The sequence below is a fragment of the Hippopotamus amphibius genome, chromosome 16 (genome assembly GCF_030028045.1).
Source record: "Hippopotamus amphibius kiboko isolate mHipAmp2 chromosome 16, mHipAmp2.hap2, whole genome shotgun sequence".
NCBI classification, from domain to species: Eukaryota; Metazoa; Chordata; class Mammalia; order Artiodactyla; family Hippopotamidae; genus Hippopotamus; species Hippopotamus amphibius.
Genome location: NC_080201.1, coordinates 35,153,762 through 35,169,745, shown reverse-complemented (window position 1 = coordinate 35,169,745; position 15,984 = coordinate 35,153,762). Strand labels below are relative to the sequence as shown.

Here is a 15,984-nt window from a genome sequence, read left to right as displayed (position 1 = left end):
TGAGAGAATCCCACATTAGCATTTTAAAGACTCTGAGAAGCCCTGAAAGTTTTTTTAAAAAAAACCTTATAACTCCATTTAACACAGTGGTTGCCAAATGTGTTTGGCCACGGAAAATATTTTTTATTCTTTTGGTGGAACATCAACAAAATCCTGGAATACATTTTGGGAAACAAGACTATAAACTCATTTCTCACCCTCACAATCATGACTTTACAGATGTCAACTGAATCTTAGCAAGGAGAAAGGACTTGCTTCTTTGTTTTAGCAAAGTCAAGTCCAGCACAGTGCTTGGCATGTAGTATGTGCTCCAAAAGTATCCCAATGAATAGATACAAACTAAATTCACAATGTCTACCACCCATGTGCGTTTTCTCTACGCCTGTACTGAGGGTCTGGACCATGCAAGCAATGACAAGTCTCCTCCCCGGGGAGGCTGGCACTCACACACGCACCTCCGTGCACATGCACACATGCCCGCATACACGTGCACACACAGATGAACCCAAGCTCGTGTGCACAGACTCACAAATGTATGTACACAAGACACACACACACACACATGCACACCCATCTGGGGCATATGCCAGCCCACACAATCCCCTCCCCTGTGCCTGGCCAGTGCTCCCCTTTAAAAAGGCAGAACCTGGCACCTGGCGGGGGGGGTGGGGGGGGCGGCCCCAGCAGGTGACAGATTAAAAGCTAGGTTTTTCCCACACGTTTTTTCTGGCTCTGCATTCAGAGCACAAACGTACAGGTGAGAGAGAGAGAGAACGGCAAGGTTAGGCTGCTCTGGAGTGTGAATCCTACCCCAACCCTCCGGATGGCCATTTCAGTCCTACAAAGCTCCTTCTCACACCTCTCCTGGGAGGGGAGCCCCCATTTCATAGAATATGAAGCTGAGGCTCACCAATAACACGGTGAGGAAGTGGGTGAGTAAGAAGTGGGAGTCCAGGGCGGCCTGCTCAGAATCCCCCCACACCCCCTACAGCTTGAGGGGGTCAAGGTTGTTCCCAAGGCAAACCCTGGCCTGGGTCAGTGGCGGCAGCAAGATCCCCCCAACTCATCCTTGCCGCCCCCAGACACAATTCTGCCACAAGGTCATCATATGACCTTGGACATCTGATATGCCCTTCTGGGAAAGTCTGACCATTCCCATGACAAGGGAGTTGAGCTAAGGATTCTCTAAGATCTGTTATTTCTTGTTGAGGGAAAAAAAAAAGCCTAAGGCCCCCACCTGAGCAGTGAGAAGTGAGTGTCAAGATGAGATGAGATACTGCCTGAAATGTGTACGGCCCAGTGCCTGCATACCAGAGGAGCTCATTAAATGTTAGCTGTTCTGGGTGTTGTGATTCTATCTTTCTGGAAAGAATCAAATATTACCCCCTCTTCCAGGCCTTGCCTGATTCCCCCTATCAAAGGAACCCCTCCAACCTCTCTCAGCCTTCAACCTACACCTCTTCCTTGGACTGCCGTGTCTGGCACTATGGTTAGGGTTGTATGTCCTCTCCAGACTGTGGGTTCCCTGAGAGCATGGCTTCCATTTGGTTCATCTCTACATTCTCCTTGGAGCCCAGGCTAAGATACTCACTTGGGTAAAGATACTCAGGAGATGGATGGATGGATGGATGGATGGATGGAGGAAAGGAAAAGAAGGAGAGGGAAGGGTGGAGGGGAGGGGAGAGGAGGATAGATGAATGATGGATGGATAGATGATGAATGATAGATGGACAGACTTGATGATGGAGGATGGATGGATGGATGATGGATGGATGATAGATGGGTGGATGGATGGACGATGGATGGATGATAGATGGATGATAGATGGGTGGATGGATGGATGATGGATGGATGATAGATGGGTGGATGGATGGATGATGGATGGATGATAGATGGGTGGATGGATGGATGATGGATGGATGATAGATGGGTGGATGGATGGATGATGGATGGATGATAGATGGGTGGATGGATGGATGATGGATGGAAGGAATAAGAGACATGACTAAAGGACTAGTTGAGGGAAAGAAATGCCCAAACCCTCAAGCTCAGAGTGCAGTTCCTAAAGAAGAAATAAAAATGTTACATAAAGATAAGAAAAATTGTCAACCTCACTAGTAATCAGGAAAATACAAATTAAAACAATGAGCTATTTCTTGCCTGCCAGATTGGCAAAATGGAAAAGGTTGGGGGCAGAAAGAGAAGAAGGAGGAAAAGGAGGAGAAAAGAAAAAAGGAACACATCATATGTGGGCAAGAATTAGGAGAAACATGCATGCACACACTGTTACTGAAGGCATAGCCTTTGTGGAGGGCAATTTGGAAATATTCTTCAAATTTTATGTGTCTACCCTTTGACCTAATAAGTCCGCTTCTAGGAATGTAGGCTTAGAAACACAAAGATTTATAAGCAAGGGTGCTCCCTACATCCTTGTGTATAACAGTGAATCATGTCCATTAGTAGAGGACTGTGAATAAATGCTGGTACACCCATTCTACAGCATTACGACTACTGAAGTGGAGTAGTCTATAACGTTAACACGATGCTATCTCATAGACTAATGCTTCTTAACCCTGGCTGCATCCTTGAAGTACCCTGGAAGCTTTAAAATACAAAACTGATCTGGGGCCCCATCCTCAAAGAGTTTGGATTATTTGGTCCATGGTGGGGCCCAGGTAATGTCATTTCTTTATTTGCCTAAGATGATACTAATGTACAACCAGACTGGAAACTCACTGTTTTGTGAAAACAGCAAATAACAGAAAGTGTGCTGGTCAAGCACTACATGATACTATCGAGGTTTCAAATTATGTGCATGGGTGTATATACATATGTTTTTGTGTAAATCCACCACAGAAGAGGTCTGGGAGGAAAGATAACTGTGGATAACAGTGCTCATCTCTGGGGGAGAAGGGGATTAAATTATTTTTTAAGATGTATAGGTCTTTTTTTTTTTAAGATGTGGATATGGACAGCCCCAAAGGAGGAGAGCACAGATGGGTGGGGAGCAGGACAGGCCTCCCGTGCCTTTGCTCGCGGCCCTCTCTCCTGGCCCGGAGTCCAGGGCCGCCTCCAGCCCCTGGAGAAAGCATGAGTTTCTCTGTTATCTTTTCGGGCCCCTTGGGGGAGTGAAGGGAATGGCGATGGACTGAGGCTCTGGAGCTGGACAAGCCCTGGGCTGATCCCAGCTCCGCCCCCTCCAGGCATGTGACTTTTGGCAGGGTACTTCTGGGCCTGAGTGTGTGCACCTGTGACACTGAGATAAGTCAGAGAGCTGTTGTGAGAACTGATGGGGGGACAGGTGGGAGGAGCTGAAGGCAGGGCCTGGCACAGGTGAGTGCTTGGCTGCTAACCCTCCGTATCCTCCCCGCGATCAGCGCCGGCCATGCTGGTGACCCTGGATGGGCATGTGTAGACCCAGACATTCTCCGCCCGCGTTGCCCCTGGATTAGAGAAGCACCAGAGAGCCTGCTGCAAGGATGCTTGGCAAAGGCCCTGGGGCCAGAAGAGCCAGGGGCACCTCAGGCGGAACTGTCAGACACGTGAAAAGATAGTGACATCACAATCAAGCCCTTGACGTGTCTTCTCGTAGCCGATGTTCCCCTCAACCCTCAAAAGGGCCAGGGGAGCAAGGGAGGAGCCAGGTGCCCTGCTGTAGGGTCCCCAGATCTGCCTCTTCAGACTTCTCTCTCTGTGGACCAGTCACTTTAAAAAGTACCTTGAAAAGATCTGACAGTATCTTTCTAGTCTGTATTATTTTAAAGCCAAAGCGCCTTGTGCTTTCCCATTCCAGGAATTAAAATCTTGAACCATCTAAGACAGATGGCTAACCCAACAGGTTCCATCCCATTTCATAGACGGGAAAATTGAGGCCCGCAGAGGGAGCTGTCCTGCTCAAGATCACAGAGCATGCTTCCTCCAAACCACAACCCTCCCCTGCAAAAGAAATAAATCAGTCTTGACTCAGACCTTCAGGGAGTCGAGGGTCCTTCTTTTTTACACTGAGTTTTCTATTATTGGCATTTTTCCCCACAAACACATCGCATTTTTCTCCTTCCTGCTTGCTTCTCCCAACCCGTCCCTCACTCCTAGTGCTACTCGGGGCAAACTGTCCCTGAAAGATGCAGAAGGTCCTGAAGGCCGCTTAAGGGAGGCTAGACTGCAGAGTCCTGCCCAGCACCAAGCTGGGTCAAATATGTCCACGTCTAAGCCCACTCGGGATTGTGGCAGGAAGGGCGGGTGGAAGGGAGTTTACTGAATTATAAGTTCTGTTTTATTTAAAGTTAGTATGAAAATCTCGTTTTGCTTTTATCATTTGAAGACAATGTTTTGCAGTCTAGCACAATGTTTGGCACAGTAGGTACAATCTCACAGCAGAGACTACTACACACACCCGCCCCCATCTGGGCTGAGGATGAAGGGGGAGAATGGGCACAAAGCATTCCAACCCCAAGGGGCATGAGGGCTCCCCGTCCTCCAGGGGGAGCATCTCCCCACCTCCTAAACAAAATAGGGACTGGGGGAGGGGAAGGGGGGCAGGAGAGACCATGAGAGATGCCAGCTGTGAGCCCAAGTCACCCCTAAAGATGATCTGTGCTTCTTATCGGTTCACCCACTCACTGACTCATTCATTTAGGAATTCATCTAGTCATTAACCAATCACTTGTTCACTATTCACTCATTCACTTGTCTACCCATTCATTTAGTCCCTCAACAGTTTACATACTTACTCATTCACCTAACAAATTCTTTTTAAATACAAGGACTCAAAAGCCCAAATCAAGGTCATCTGTGAATGAGCGTGGCTTCCTGGAAGCCCACCAGGCTGACTGCATCCTATACAAAAAAAATCCTCCCCCTGGGCGAGTAGAGCAAGGCCAGTTTTACCAACTCTCAACAAGGCTGCCCTGGGGACTCGGGGACTGGAGATTTGAGTTACTCCCTGTGGCCCCAGGAGACTAACCCAGGACCAATGCACCTACATTACGGGAGGCGAACTGTAGCTTCATGGAAAGAACATGTGAAATTCAAGCTAAAAATGCACAGGTGTGCCATGGAGGTCGTGAGCTCCCTGAGACTGAAAGTGTGTGAGTCCAGGCTGGATGGAACTAAGGAGGCCACAAACATCCTGGAAGAATTCTGAAGAAAGTAGCCTCCAAGGTTCCTCTTTTACCTGGGATCTTCAGGATTCTGAGAAGTTCAAAGGCAAAAATAGTTGAGTCTTCCCACCATGTGTGCCTAGGCCCCTGGCTGATTCCTCTCTCCCTGAGGGGACAGGGCATCTGCAGAGCTGTCCTGGGCACTGAAAACACATGCTCTGCTCGAGGCTCCCCAGAGAACCCAGGGCTCTCTGCAGCCTCCACCCCGGGTGACAAGAACCTGCCCCCTCTTTCCATCCCCCCCGCCCTGGGAGCCTGCTCTCCTCCCTCACCCTCTCCCTGGGGACTCTCTGGAGCTGGTGATTGTCTCTCCTTTCCCCAAGTCCAGACCTGCAGCCCCATGGGACTAGGGACAAAGCAATATCTCAGGTTCGGGAACCACAAATATGCTATACGTTGCGGATGGCTATGAGGTCCTGCAGCCCCCAGGCCAAGGGGGTACACCCAGCCCAGATGTGACAGCCACTACCATCCCATCTCCCTTATCCAGCCATGCCCTGCTCCCTAACCAAGCCCAGATGGCCATCACTCTGCCTCAGGCAGGTAAAATTCAGTGCAACAGGAGTTAGGTGAACAGTATGTTTTATTTAATTAGGATCAACAGAAGAGATAAACCTCACAGCGGGATAAGGAATGACAACGCTGCAAAAATAATTCATGCCCAGGTAACGAAAGGGCAAATTTCAATTACAGAAAAAAAACAGGGGAGAAAAAGGTACCTGGCACCTCCAAGGAGAACAGTATAAGCGTCTGTAGCACCCAGACCTGAGGGCCAAAGGTGGTAGGCACTCTAGGACTGGAAATCAAGGCAACTAAGTGGCCATTCCACAACAGCTGTCCCTCCCCTTCCCCATCACAGACACACTAACCTGAAGTGCACAGGGCTGGGTAAGTCAGAAGGGCTGCCTGGGTCCTGGCAGGCAGGTGTGGGGGCCACAGGGCAACCTCACACCTGCCAGTCTCAGTCTCCAGAGGAACGGTACCCCCAAGGAGAGACAACAAATGTTCTCAGCCTGAGAGTGGTCACCAGATTACTCAACAGCTCCTAAGCACCCCACCTGCTGGGCCGCCAGCCCACCAGCCCTGGTGGAGCCCTAATCTGCCCTGCCCGGGCTTTGGGCACACCAGTCCCCCCTCTCTCACTAGGGCAAGGAAAAGCATCACCAGCTCTCCAAGTCACTTCATCTTTGGAGCCTCTGTTTCTCATCTCTCCCTGGAAAATGGAGGCCTTGAACTTGATGGCCTCCTCGGAGGATGATGGGTAAGACCCCCCCCACCCCCTGAAACCCACCACCACCTGGGTGTTGGTTAAAAATGAAAGCTCATGGTGGTGATGGTTGCACAACTATGTGAACATACTTAATGCCACTGAACTGGACACTTAAAAATGGTTAAGATGGGGGACTGTCCTGGTGGCGCAGTGGTTAAGAATCCACTTGCCAATACAGAGCACATGGGTTCGATCCCTGGTCCAGGAAGATCCCACATGCCCTGGAGCAACTAAGCCCGTGAGCCACAACTACTGAGCCTGTGAGCCACAACTACTGAGCCCATGTGCTGCAACTACTGAAGCCCATGCGCCTATAGCCCGTGTTCTGCAACAAGAGAAGCCACCGCAAGCCTGAGTGCCGCAACAAAGAGTAGCCCCACTCACCACAATTAGAGAAAAGCCTGCGCAAAGCAATGAAGACTTAGTGCAGCCTAAATAAATAAATAAATAAAATTTTTTAAGAAAAATTTTTTGATGGTTAAGATGGTAAATTTTACATTATGTATGTCTTATCTCAATTTTTTTAAAGGGAAAAAAAATGTAGAGCTCTGAGCCCCTCCCCAGACCAGCTGGGCAAAGCACCTCTAGGATCTGGACCCAGGAACCTGCAGTTTTAAGCAGCTTCACTCCAGGCGAGGGGAGGAATGCAGTGCAGAGGATTCTCTAGCCTGTAGGAATCCACATCGTTCCAAACCAAGGCTCCCTCACCTCTTCCAGCATAAAGCCTTGAATTATCTCAATAAATATCTCTCGCACGAATGAGTATTCAAAAATAATGAAATCTCCAAGTTTCATAGCCCCAGGAAATATTTTTATTTACATGCTCTCCCTGCAAAACAAATGCTCCCGCCACCTCAGACAGCACAACTGGTACAGCTGATGCTCTCCTCCCCCAACCCCGGCCTCAGGTGACGTCAGCCCCAGCACCCCCATTAGCTGAGAGAGGGAAATTACTGTTAAATTAGTGAGCCCATCTACAGAGCCCCATTTTATATCCCAATTCAGAAGATGACATGAACATCTGCTTTCACTTCAAGACATTAATTTTCAATTATTGGAGAAAAACAAAATTAGTCCTGACAAATTGCTGGTGAACACGGGCTCTTGTCTGGCAGTTCATAATAATAACTTTGGGGGCCCACAATTAGTGTCCTCGGCCAGAGTTTCCTGATGCGTCCCTGTCATCTGGAGTCAGCGGCAGCAGTCTCCTTGCCCCGAGTTCTGTCCTCTCTCAGGTAGCTGCCTCTTTGGCGGTCAGATTCAGAGAACTAAGGAATTTCAGGTTTTCTCTTTCTGGAGAAGGGAGGCATGGGGGTGGGAGGGGCATAAATAAAAACATCTACCCTGACTATTTTCAGTTTGGGACATTTCAAGCTTGCCTCCCTTTCAGCAGCAGGATTTCACACACTTAGACAGGAATGAAAGTCACTCTTGAGTTCAAGGGCACCCAGTAAAGGCACCTTGGAGAGCCTTATAATTTGCATTTGCCGTCTGCAGTGGGAGAAGGGTGGGTGACAAGGTTCTCTCACGAGACCCTTCTATCCCTACTACGATGTCATCCAAAACTCTACGTCCAAAACTCACCAGCCCTGGCCTCTGAGATTGGAATACTTATAAATCTTCTGCAGCAGAGAACTATTTGCTGGGGGTCCCATCACCCAGGAACTTGGTTCAGCCTGGGTCAGGAAAAAAGGAAAGAAAACCTGGAATTTGCCGACCTTAAGGACCCCAAATCCAGAGCAACCAACCTGAGAAGAGATTATCAACACCGTAATCTCATTTGATGGGTTTTTGATGTATCTTGGCTGTTGTAGCCACTATATCAATAAGAAGCCACTGAAATGTGAATGAGCAGAAGAATTCAGAGATAACGACGTGGCAGTCTTTGAATTTGACTTGTCACAATTGAAACCGGAGTGTTTGCCTGCCTAACGCGTTCTGACTCTTGGGGGGCAGAGGGGGTGGTCACCAGAGGGAGGCGGGTCAAAAAGAGAGGGAAAGAAAACAAAACAACAACAACAACAAAGGAAAATTATATCTCTCTAAGAAGAGAATGAAAAGACATTGCTAGTTCCAAAGTCAACTCGGTAACTGAGCTCCGACATTGTGTAATTGACTTTGCAAGTAGAAGAACAGCAACGTAACAAAGAAAATGTCAGTGTTTTCACAGCACTCATCTATAACACTGGGAGGCCCTCCTGCTGTCAGCCAGGGCTGACAATACAATAGCTTTCAAAGGGATATTACCATCATGCTTTTATTCCTGACATCAATCAAGACAAAGAGAATCCTTTTCACAAGACATTAAAAATCAAACCTTTGTACAAGAAGATAGGTAAAATAGCATCCTCCTTAAAGACAGCCACACAGAGCAATCAGCTAATTGGCGCTCCCTGAAAGAGGTAAAGTATTTTTATTTACTGAGTGTACAACCCCAATCGTTGGCTGCCACCAATCCCGGCAGGTAAGCGATGAATCAAAAGTTTCTACCAGCATTTCCCCCACTCCACTCCACCCCACCTCTCCCATAGTCAGAGGGAGCTGACAGTGCCAAAAACTTCAATCGGGATGTAACCGATCCAGGCTTAATTAGTCCATTCTGTGTGCAAAACTACTCTGATTACCGACCAACATGCAGGAATTTGCAGAAATTGTCAAATTCACCAACCAAGGTGTATCAAGGTTTTCCCCAGCTACCCACAGTAACAGGGAGCCCACTAATAGTTTTCAAGGTATTCTGCTGTAATTACCCTGGACCCACAGATAAGAAAGGAACCCTGACATCTATTGCAAATATTTGCAAGACGGGAAGATACTATTCTTTGCAAATACCAGCGTACCATGGACAAGGTTTAGGAAAGGTAAGTCCATCTTAACCTCGGGCAAACAAAGAGTTAACTAAACCCACCCATCCACCTCGGTTTAAAAAAAAAAAAAGATAGGGCCAAGAGGAAAGCTAGCCCTCCTCTGCTTTCATACCATCAAGACAGTTTTAGATGCCTGCGTGTCAGAAGTTAGTGACGCTTACAGATACCAGCAGGTCCAGGAGCAGGGAGTTAAGAGGTGCTAGAGTTCATTATCTACCCACTCCCCAAGCCACTGAAGTCACATAGCCCACCAGCTGCCAAGGGGTCCAAGATACAGTGTTCCCACACTTCGTCAGGGCTTGACAGAGCCACTGTGGTCTAGGTGACCCCAGGCCCTAGGAGGGGGTGAGAGGACTCACTCCTTTTCCGGCAGGAGGTCCCTCTGGAGCTCAGAGCCAAGGTGTTTTGTGGCTCCTCCCTCTGGTACCTAGCAGACCATCTGCCAAAAATACGAGAGTGAGTCCAGTCACTCAAAGACAGAAATGTTACTCTATACACATCTGCAGCAGAAGAGGATGTTTTTACTTTTCAGACAGAACTGGACACTGTTGCTTATTTTTGAACAGTATCTGAACAACAGATGCTGGTCATTTTACTGCAAAATGGGCTGAAATTTTAAAAGAAGAGGGAATTGGCCCCCACACTGCCTTGAAGAATCCATTCTCCTACCACCACCACCTAAATCAACCTTTTCCCTAGAGCCAGGCAGCCCGTCTGCATCGGTGGCAGGTTTCTTTCGTTTACACATCCAAATGAACAGTTAAGAGAAATCAATGCATCTAATTGCCAGACTATTAAATCCTACATCAGGGGAAGAATTCCACAGCCACCAGCTTAAGAGTTGGCTACCGATATAGCAATTATTGCAACTTTCTATTAGACTGAACCACACCTGCAGCTTTAGTCTCCAGCTAGGAAAGCTGTATCAGATGCTGCACTCCAGTTTCCTCCCCCCTTGCTTCTGCCTCCTCCTCCTCCTCCTCCTCCTCCTCCTCCTCCTCCTCCTCCTCCTCCTTCTCCTCCTCCTTCTCCTCCTTCTCCTCCTCTGTTAACACACTGCAGCAGGCCACAACAGTGCCCGACTAGTTCCACCCAATTACTTCATGACTATAAAGTCACCAGCATTTTGCACCTTACGTGCAATGCACACTCGGCACCTTATGGTTAAACGTTTAGCAGGGTTCTCCTATTCAAGACACATAGTTCTTATTTTATCCCTTCTTAAGTTTTGGCAAGGAAATAAGTGGAAGAACCTAAACAGTAATTACTAGACATAAAGGATGTTTTCTAGAGTGAGACAGGTCTTTCCAAAGCTGAGAATTGGTGACTTAACTGAGGAAGGGGAGGTTAAACATTAGGATTAAATGTTAACTGCCCCAATCCACATAGAAAGCTAAAGAACCTATAAAGGATTTGTTTTGCCCTTCCTACAAGATCATGTACATTTAGCCAAACAAATCTCGACAATTTACACTTGTATGTGGTCTCAGCTGAATCAAGAAACCTGTAACCTCAGAATGCCTCTATTTATCACATCTCAATTATTTCCATGGAAACATGAGCAGTGGCGAACTACACTGTTCCCAAGTCCCTAGACCACCAAATTTATACGATGGACTTTGGAGGAGCTATGGGCTGGCAGGCGAGGAAAACAGAGAAGGGGAGAGGAGCACAGAGAAGTCACTGGAGGTAGTTTTGGGATGCTGGGGTTGGGGAGTGCGTGGACACAGCCTGAGTGTTAATTAATATTAAGGACTGTAATGAACAGGCTCGATGGAGAAAATCAACAATATTACCAATGATTCAAAAGTTTTAAGCTGAGCCTGGGGAAAAAGATGTATTAATTTTCCATATAAGCGGAGAGACTGTTTTGTGGATCTGAGGAGGCAGTGTGGGTAAAGGGAGACAGGTTAACAAACCACCTGATATCATCAGCCGAAATAACATCAGTGAGATGTGATGGGAACAGCCCCGGGGAATGAGGCCAAAATTATCAAAGGGAACAAATCATCTCACAACAGCCACACCATACCACCAGGAAACAGAAAGGGAGAGAATGGTGTTGGGAGGGAGAAATCAGTCAGAAAATGTGACTTTTGTAACATTCATGGTTTTTTTGGTATGTGTGATTTTTTTTTTTTTTTTTTAATCACAAGGCTTCTGAAAACCAATGAGGATTATTCTCCCCCCTGTCCTACTGCCTGACCCCCTTCCCTATTTGTTGGGTGTCCTCCCTGGGAGCTGGATTTTCCAAAGAAGCATAAATATCCTGAAGGGACAAATGACCCCACTCCAGAAGGGAGGTTGTGTCTGAGTGGGAAGTGAGACCCGCCTCCCACCAAGGCCTGTTTGATTTTCAAAGCACCAATGCCGGTGCTTTCAGATCACACTTTCTGAGCATCCATTAGAAATTGTTATATTTCTGTCTTTCCTTCCTGCTATGGGCTTTCACATTTCCGAGATCAATTACAAACTATACAGCCAAGCGACTCTCACAGCAGAACGCTCAGGCTGGGGAAGTCCACAATGCTTCTACGTTAGCCCTGACTCACAGCGGTGGAGGCAAAATAAAATAAAACTTAAAAGGCACCCCCTTTTCCTTAAGAAGTATCTTTAAAGGTGAAGACCTTGTCATTTTAAACACTTGGTACCGAGCTGTCCACACTCAAGCACACACTCTTGGATATTGCTTGGGGACAGGGCAGTTCTCAACAAATCAATCACCTGCTGTAACTCCTATCCAAATCATCTTCCCTCTTAATTCCTCCCTGGATAAGTGGCCGCATCTCCACTCTGTTCACCCCCGTAAACTGAATAAATGGCAAAATGGTAAGACAAGGTTTGGAGCTGCTTTAGGAAAATGCAAAGAACCACGGCAAGAAATAGAGGATCTCAGACTCTAAGGGCAGTAAGGCGCTGTGTGGTTGATATTTACACTTCTCAAAATGCATACACTGGTCTTGTTTCCACTTTGCTGTCTTCCCCCCATCAAATAGCTTGACTTCTCTGCTATACATGAACATATATACATTTAGAGAGAGAGAGACTTTCATTAAAAATCATGTCTAGGTTAATTTTTTGAAAGGACGAAGGCTGATCCTTGAGTCTTTCTCAGAGATACACAGAGTGGTTTTAGAATTAGCTTCCAGCAACTCTGAAACACCCACCCATCTGTTCCCGGCAAATTGTCCTACCTTTGCTTTCTGTGCCTCGCCTTCTAAAAAAAGGAGGTACGGAGGCATAGGTTCAGGTTAGAAGTAGGTAAGTTCTGCACTTCCTCTATGAAAAATCTGCTTCTATACATAGATTTGACTCAAAATCAACTGCCCAAGTTAGATAAAACTGTTTTTCCAACCAGAGACTCCAACTGTACATTTTCTTCTGGGCCACCTTAAGTGGCTCTTGAAGGAGTGAGCAGTAAGCCAGGCAAAGAGAAAAGAAATCAAATATTATTTCAAGCCGAAAACCTTTCTATTCAGCAAAAGGACAAACATCTACCATTTTCCTATCCCCTTCTTGAGGTCTCTCTTTTGGTTTCAACCAGAACACCCTCTAGACCCTCCGGTTCTGTGGAACAGGTCAGGCTATCCAGGACCGGGATGCCTGCCAGGATGAGGGGAACAAGACCAACTTCTCTCAAGGAAAAAGAGGAAAGAGAGCAGCAGGGCTGCTGAGTTTGGACTGAGTTGGTCGGCTTCTAAGATGACAGGGAGAATCTCTGTTGAGCCGAGTGCCCGCGATCTCCTGGGACTTTGGAAGGGGAGCAATGGCGGGTGTCTCAAGACCCTCCCTGCCAAATTCAGTCCCAGCCATTCCAGCCAGGAGCAAGGCTGGCAGGAAGGGAGCAGGGGCCCCTGAGCCTTCCCGCGCAGGCCTCCAGGAAATGAACTTTTCAGAGCAGAACTGGGCTCGGGCCAGAGGTCATCAAGGGAGTTGGGAGAGGACAAGGGCCTCGGGACTTTTGGCTCCAGAGACGTAACGGCTCTCATCCTGTCCCTCCTCTACCATCTCCCAGCGCGGGAGAGAGGGAGGCCGGGCACCCACCCGGGGGGAATGGAATCGGGATAAAGCAGCAGGCGAGGCCTGGAGAGGCCAGCGGGTGGGGAGAGAAGGGCAGGGGAGGGGTTCAACGGCCCTCACGCGGCATCTCCCCCGGCTTCTTATGTCCAGGGGCCCGCTCGGGTCGCGGGCGCCCCGTAGCAATAGAAAGCGAGGCAAGGACACGAAGAGACGGGGTGGGGGTGTGTGTGTGTGTGTGTGTGTGTGTGTGTGTGTGTGTGTCCTCACAAACGTGTGCACTCCGGGGACCCGATACGGGAAGCTGGCCTAGGTGTCGAGAATGTGGGTGCCCGGGGTCGGGTCCCCGGAGCTCTCCGCGGAGGGGCGCGCACGGCAGGCGCGGCGCTCCCCTGGGGACCCGCGTCCCGCCGGCGCTGCGCAGACAATGAACTCCTGGCGGAGGCTCCCGGCCCGGTTGGCCTCCGTGGAGCAGGCAGGAAGTGTGGGGGCCCGGGCCGGGAGGGCGGCCTGGGCAGGGGGCGGGGAGGGGGCGCCCGGCGGCCAGGGCGGGGGCCGCGGCGCGCGCAAGCACCTCCCGCTGCCCTCGGCGTCCCGGAGCGACAAGGCGCGGACCCAGGAAAGGCGGCAAGGCCCGGGGCCCAGCGAGAGCCGCCTCGGAGCTACCGGCCTCCGGGGCGCCCGTCCTCACCGCCTCTTCCTTCCTCCCACCGCCCGCCCGCCGCCGCCGCCGAGATTCGCAATCCCCGCCAAGTCGGGCCCGCACCCCTTGATTGGCCACGCGGGCCCGGGGCCCGCACAGAGGGAGCAGCGAGGGCCCCTCGGCGGCGACCCCAGGCCCGAGTCCCCCGCGGGCGGCGGCGCCGGGCCCCGAGGGGGTCCGGGCGGGTAGGGTGTCCGCCGCGTGCCCCCTCCACCGCCTCCGCCTCCCGCTCGCGGCTTCCTCCTCCCCCCCCTCTTCCTCCTCCTCCGCCTCCGCCTCCTCCGCCGCCTCCTCCTCCTCTCCGCTCGCTCGCTCGGGTCCCCGGCCGCCCGCCCGCTCGCCGGTCCCTCCTCCCTCGCTCCCTCCCTCCTCGCTCGCTCGCGCCTCCGCCGGGCCTCGCTCGCTCACCTTTCACCGAGCGCGGCTTCGCCTGCTTCCGCCTGGACATGTCCGGGGCTCCCGGCGCTCCGTCGCCCTCCGCGGCCGGCTCCCCCCGCCGCCCCCCGCCGCTCCGGGCTGCCCTTCTCCCCCTACTCCTCCTCCTGCCTCTCGGAAACTTTTTTTTTTGCAGCCGGGTCGGCAGCTGTGGGGAGCGGATCGCAGGTCCGGGGCGGCCTCCCTGGGGGGGGCGGCCCGGGCCGGCCGAGGCCGCTCCGGGGCGGGGGGAGGCCCGGGGGGCGCGCCGGGGCCCTGCCTGTTGCAATGCGGCAGCCGGGGGCTCTCGGTCCCAACGGCGGTCCCAGCGGCGCGGGGAGTCCGGAGGCCACTCGGCCGAGCCGAGTTATGCAAAAAAAAAAAAAAAAAAAAAAAGCCGCCCCCCTCCTCCTCCCCACCCCCCGCCGGCCCCCGGCCCCTGCGGCCCCCTCCCTCCCTCCCCCACCCCACCGCCACCCTCGCCCTCCTCCTCCTTCTCCTCCGCCCCTTGCCGGATTTTTGTGCAAAGTTTGCAGGCGTCCGGCTACGCAGCCCGGTGCGGAGCTCACAATGAACCCATCTGAGGAGGGGGGTCGGGGCTGGAGTCGTGGGGGTCTCAGGGGGGGAGGAGACCGGGAGGCGGTCGGGAGCGCGGAAGCTCAGTACCCCCCGGGGGGGGAAAAAACACCTTCAAATTATCCCCTGCCGCACAAAAAATAATAATAAATATTAATGGTTTTTAAATGCCCAAACGCCTGGTTTGGAGATTATGATGGATGGGGAAGGGGATCCCTCAACTCAGCCTACTTGGGGGGCTCGAAACGGCCGCAGCCGCTCGGAAGCCGCGGCTCGGGGCCCCTGGCTCACGCCCCCTTCTCTGGCTCTCTGCTCGGTCCGGCGCCGGCCCCCCGGAGGAGGAAGGGGCGCGCGGGGGCGCTCAGGCGGCGGCGGGCAGGCGCGCCCGTGCCCCGGGCATCGCTCAGCCCGTGCGCCGGGCCGCCGCTGCCTGCCCTCGGGCTGCAGTGCTCAGCGCGCGGCGCGCAGCCGATCCCCAGGCCGGTGCCAATTCGCCGGCCCCGCTAGCTGCCTCCATGGGCCAGGGGCTCGGAGAGGGGGGAGGCGGCGGCCGCGGCGGCGGAGGAGGAGGACGAGCAGGCGGCGGCCGGGCTCCCGTCCTCTCGGGCAGCGGCGGCGGCGGCTGCGCCCCGGCTCCTCCGCGCTCCAGCCGGCGCCGGCCCGCCCGCCAGCCTCCCTTGCGCTCCTGTCTTCTTTGTGGTCGCTGGCTCTCCTCCTCCCGATCCGGCTGCTGGGGCTGCACTGCAGAGACACATAATAAAGCCAGGCTTGGCTGGAAATGTAGCCGGGTCCCAGCAGGAGGATGTGAGGAGCGGAGTCCCGGCGGGGGAGCGCTCTGATCCCGTGGGGCGCCCCGCACTGCTCCGGCTCGGATCAGACGGAGAGAGGGCCAACAGCACCGAGCGATGGACAGCGCTGGAAATACAGCTCCGGCCGCCCGCAAAACCCGGACCGCGGCGGCGGCGGCGGCGGCGGCAG

At 51.9% G+C, this 15,984-nt stretch overlaps 1 protein-coding gene across 1 annotated transcript in view; it reads right to left on the bottom strand.

Annotated features, from left to right (window-relative positions):
- The window catches only part of ZNF423 (zinc finger protein 423), a 333,017-nt gene extending 318,397 nt beyond the window's left edge, over nt 1-14,620 (bottom strand). Inside the window, exon 1 of the mRNA XM_057713582.1 lies at nt 14,425-14,620. Within this exon, the coding sequence (XP_057569565.1) occupies nt 14,425-14,464 (40 nt within the window). The 5' untranslated portion in view covers nt 14,465-14,620. The remainder of the gene's footprint in view (nt 1-14,424) is intronic.
- Nucleotides 14,621-15,984: the final 1,364 nt, after the last annotated feature.